At 46.8% G+C, this 4,285-nt stretch overlaps 1 protein-coding gene across 1 annotated transcript in view; it reads right to left on the bottom strand.

Moving 5' to 3' along the window:
* GOLIM4 (golgi integral membrane protein 4) overlaps positions 1-4,017 on the bottom strand; it is a 116,848-nt gene extending 112,831 nt beyond the window's left edge. The window contains exon 1 of the mRNA XM_006890387.1: positions 3,831-4,017. Coding sequence (XP_006890449.1) covers positions 3,831-4,017 — 187 coding nt within the window. The remainder of the gene's footprint in view (positions 1-3,830) is intronic.
* Between the last annotated feature and the right edge of the window lie 268 nt (positions 4,018-4,285).

Below are 4,285 nucleotides of genomic sequence, written 5' to 3'. Positions count from 1 at the left end.
CCACCACCCCAAAGCTCAAATGTCTTTCAAAACAGGCACGTTCAGGACAATTAAAGTGTGAAGTGTTTCAGTTTTAAGATTATAAAGCTGTGATTCATGACCTTGGCTGCAAACTGGCATCATCTGGGGAGCTTTAAACATTACCAATTCGGAGGTTCGACCCGCATAATTGGGATTTAATTCCTCTGGAAGCTCTGAAGATGATTCTAACGGACAGCCAAGGTTGAGAAGTAGTGTGCAGATAACGAAACAGGGCATGGCTCACTTGAAAGCAGGGGGAAAAAATTTAAACACTAACCAATAACTGTGTTGACCAAAATCAATGTTATGACTACTTCTGCCACCAGTATGTGACCTTCCTCACGCCTCAGTATATTTCAGGTGCAAGATGAGAGAAAGATGCATATTCAAACACACGGAGACTTGATTTTAGTGGGTACTGAATTGACTAGCAGTGGAAGATTCCCCCACACAACTCTTCTGCCTCCCACCTCCTATGTATAGAACTTTCTACAAGATTGGAATTTATTCAAAGACAGTGGCTTCCCGCCTCCCTGCAACAGAATGCACAGGGGGTTAGAAGTAACCTACTTACAAGCTAAGCTCTGGAGTACAACTCATTTCTAAACTGAAGATGACCTAAATATGTTCACTTCACATATGCATACCTCCAACACCACAAGCCTAAAACTTGCCCAAGCGTATTTTTCCTAAAGTAGGTCACTCATAATGAACTCTGATCTTAATCCAAGCCAGGTCAAATAATCCCGCCTAAATGAACGAGTCTTAAGAACGGAGAGTCCGATGTTAATAAGACCAATCCTTTTAGGCGGGGGCCTGTCCTGCTCTGTAAAAGGCCATTTGTCACTGGAAAGAGGAAGTCCATCTGTCCGTCAACAGAAAACTCTCCTTGAATGCTCTCCGACATGGAACCCAAAACAGATGCAACAGAAACCAGAGGTCAGTAGTGAGTGATAATCCGTCGTGAGAAAGAGAAACTATCTTCTTCTGGTGATACTGCCCATGAATTATCACATTCTAACTGCAAGACCATAAAGCAGAAGGAAATGGCAAAAGAGAAAATGAAGAACTGGTTGCAAAATCCACGCATTTCAAAGTAGCTACGACGTGTACCTCCTTCAGCAAAACAAAATGTGCCTCTGAAGGGCCTGCTAGGACTAGTGCAGAAATCTCAGGCCCCAAAGGACACATCCTACTGTGAACTGATGCTTCTTTGATGGTCGTGAGACTCCCAAAATGTGTTACTTGACCTGATCAATCTCCATAAGGCATAATGGTAAAACTAGGCAATCCCCTCACAGACCAAAACACCAAATATTTGGAAGCAGGAGTGGTATCCATTTCCTAAACAACATGCCTCTGGAAAATGTATGAACTTTGATAAATGACAATAGGTATAGAAAGGCTACAGGCCTTTTGTTCATAGGGTTGTTATGAGTAGTACTCAACTCGAAAGCAATCAACATCACCAGCAATTACCACAACTTTCCTTTCCTCCTAAAAACCATTTGCCAGCAAATCAATTGATTTAGGGTGACCTCGTGTGTATCAGAGCAGCGCTGTACTTTACTAGGTTTTCAAAAAACAATTTTTCAGGATTAGACTGATGGTCTTCCTCTCAGGCAGGTAGGCGTGAACTAGAACCTCTAACTTTCTGTTCAGCAGGCAAGTCTGTTCAAGTCTGTTCACCACCTGTACCACGCAGGGACTCCTCCTTCCATCCCACCGCCCTCAAAGCCATCACCAAAAATAGACAAAGGTACTTAAGACTGATTTTCAAGATGAAATACTCTAAATAAAGGTCATGATTCAGAAGTCAGGACTTCACTTAACAAGTTCCAGGCAGCCCTGGCAGTTTGAGGTAATGAGTGTGGAGCACTTTTCTTTCCCCCCTTTTTAAATCTGTGTTATTTTCTTTGGTTTTCACTATACAGACGTAGTAGTGAAATCTGAGAAAACAGGAAAAAGATGCTAGGATCAATATTTCCACATGACTTTAGAATGATGTTATTTGACTGTCCCCCCTGAAGGTCACATACTTCGTGCTGAAGATACACGGATGCACATGACATTGGCCTCATGGGTTCCTAAAAAAGAGCAGGGCACAACTTCATACCCTCCACCACACACCCCTCCACTTTCCCTCAAATCTGGAAAGCCCGTAGGGACTCTTATTGTTGACTCAAAGACTATCTATGGCTTCATAAGAGAAAAATGGGCAATCTCCTTCAGCATGAAGCCTCTGAACAACTCCTGAAGGTCAGCTGTGAGTCAGTTATGACTCGCTGGCCCTGAGTTCGAGTTTGTTTCCTTTTTTACTAGACACCGCATTTCCCCCTATGTCTAACTGCACTAAACTCCACATGGCACTGACGACTGTAAATAAGAAAATTAAATAAACATTCACTCTTCTCACACCAAATGTGTATTTCAACAACATGGTAAATTTCATCCACATGAGTAAATCTCAACATTAAAGAGAGGAAAAAAAAAAAAATTAAGATTACCAAAATAGGATTTGCTATCGAAACAAGCCCAACTCACGGTATTTTCATTGCCTGCAGCTATGTAGCTTCAGAAAGCTAAAAATATTTCCCTATCTCCTAAATCGGGAAACGCAAAACAGATCCAGCAATTGCCTGGTCTTCATTTTGTTCATCGTAATTTTTTTTAAACTACCAAAACACTCAGAATAGCTGAAGCATCAAAAATGCATCTGTTTTATATTTGTATATATACACACACACAGAAAAGAGAGAAATATCCAAACAACTTGTGTCTTGCTAGTAATATAAAATAAACTAGTTACAGTATCAAAAAATTGTCAACATTTACACGATGCATAGCTTTTATTAGTATTATATTTTGGCCAGGAGTTATAAATATACTAAAAAGTAGCCCAAGTACCAGGAGGTGCTTTAAAAACTGTGCTGTCTGTGCCTTTAACACACTGACTGGGCTTATTTTGTAACCATCCATCAGTTGCTTCTGAAATTTACACTGAGATTTCAAAACAGAAAGTTGTGAGTTTGAAGTGTTTCTCCATCACCCAGTCCTGCTGTGTTCGCCGCAGTCTGACAATGCGAAAATGCTTGTTTCTCCTCATCAGTGGTAATTGGTTAACACCGGCAAACCCCTCTGTGAAAAACTAAGAGCTACTGGGGAAGCCAAACGTATCCTTTTTCCCCAAGGCATGCCTGCAGGTTAGTGAACAGTAAGCAGAGCGTCGACTCCTTGAACACATCCAGCATTCTTAAAGTCACTTTACTAAGTTAAGTGGGTAAGAAACTAGCAGTCTCCTCGGTACCATCCAACCGGGCCATCCCATTGCGCTGCTGTGCCACGGCTTAATGTGCAAAAAGCACTGTTTGAGAAATCGCTAACAAACTCCCCGTTTCTCAGGCCACTGGCCAAGTCAACTGGAAATCAAATACTTAGAAGCCAGGAGCCCGGTGCCCCTCAGAGCTTGGGCTGGCAGAGAGGTGGGAGGGCCCCTGGTGCGCCTGCCCAGGTTCCAGGTGGGCCTTTGACAAGTGTCAGAGTGTTGGGATTCAGAATGGATCGCACGCCAAAGGCGCCAGACTTGGCCAGGTAAAAGTGCCATCCATTTCACAAAACATCCCAGGAGCAGGAAACGAGAAGATGAGGCAGTCACCTCCCCAGGCATAACTGGGGGTCAGCCCTGCAGTGCCCGCCCCTGATGCACCAGGGTTGGTCAGAGGTTGGACGTGCAGTGCCAAGGGCTCCCCGAGGCCACTTCTCCCGCAGGAGCGTGCGGCGCGGGGGTTGGGGAGTCCCGATCCACGTACCTTGAAGCTGGGCGGAGAGGGACTCCTGGTGCTGCTGGTACTTGAGCGCCACCGCCTCGGCTTTCCGCAGCTGCGCCTGCAGCTCGTAGTAGAGCATCGCCCCGTAGAGGAAGGCGACCACCACGGCGAGCAGCAGCAGCGTCTGCACGACCCGCTTCTGCTTGCGCGAGCACATCCCGTTGCCCATCGTCCCGCCGGGGCCGCCTCGTCCTGCCTTCTGGCCGAGCGAGCGCGTCAGGGGGCGGCCGGGAGCAGCATTCGGGGCGCACGCGAGACGCAGCCGTGGGGCCGGAGGGGAAGGGGCCGGAGCCTCAGCCGCCGCGCGCTGCGGGGCGCGCAGTCCTCGCCGCCGCTGCCAAAGCCAAACTTTTCCGAGGCCGGCTCGCCGCGAGTGCCCGGGCCCGAGAGGGGGCCCTGCGCATACTTCCGCGCGCTGCGCCCCGACGCCGGCCTGG

The sequence above is a fragment of the Elephantulus edwardii genome, unplaced genomic scaffold (genome assembly GCF_000299155.1).
Source record: "Elephantulus edwardii isolate Elephantulus edwardi_28Jun2011 unplaced genomic scaffold, EleEdw1.0 scaffold00088, whole genome shotgun sequence".
In the NCBI taxonomy this organism is placed as follows: Eukaryota; Metazoa; Chordata; class Mammalia; order Macroscelidea; family Macroscelididae; genus Elephantulus; species Elephantulus edwardii.
This window is presented reverse-complemented; position numbering and strand designations above follow the sequence as displayed.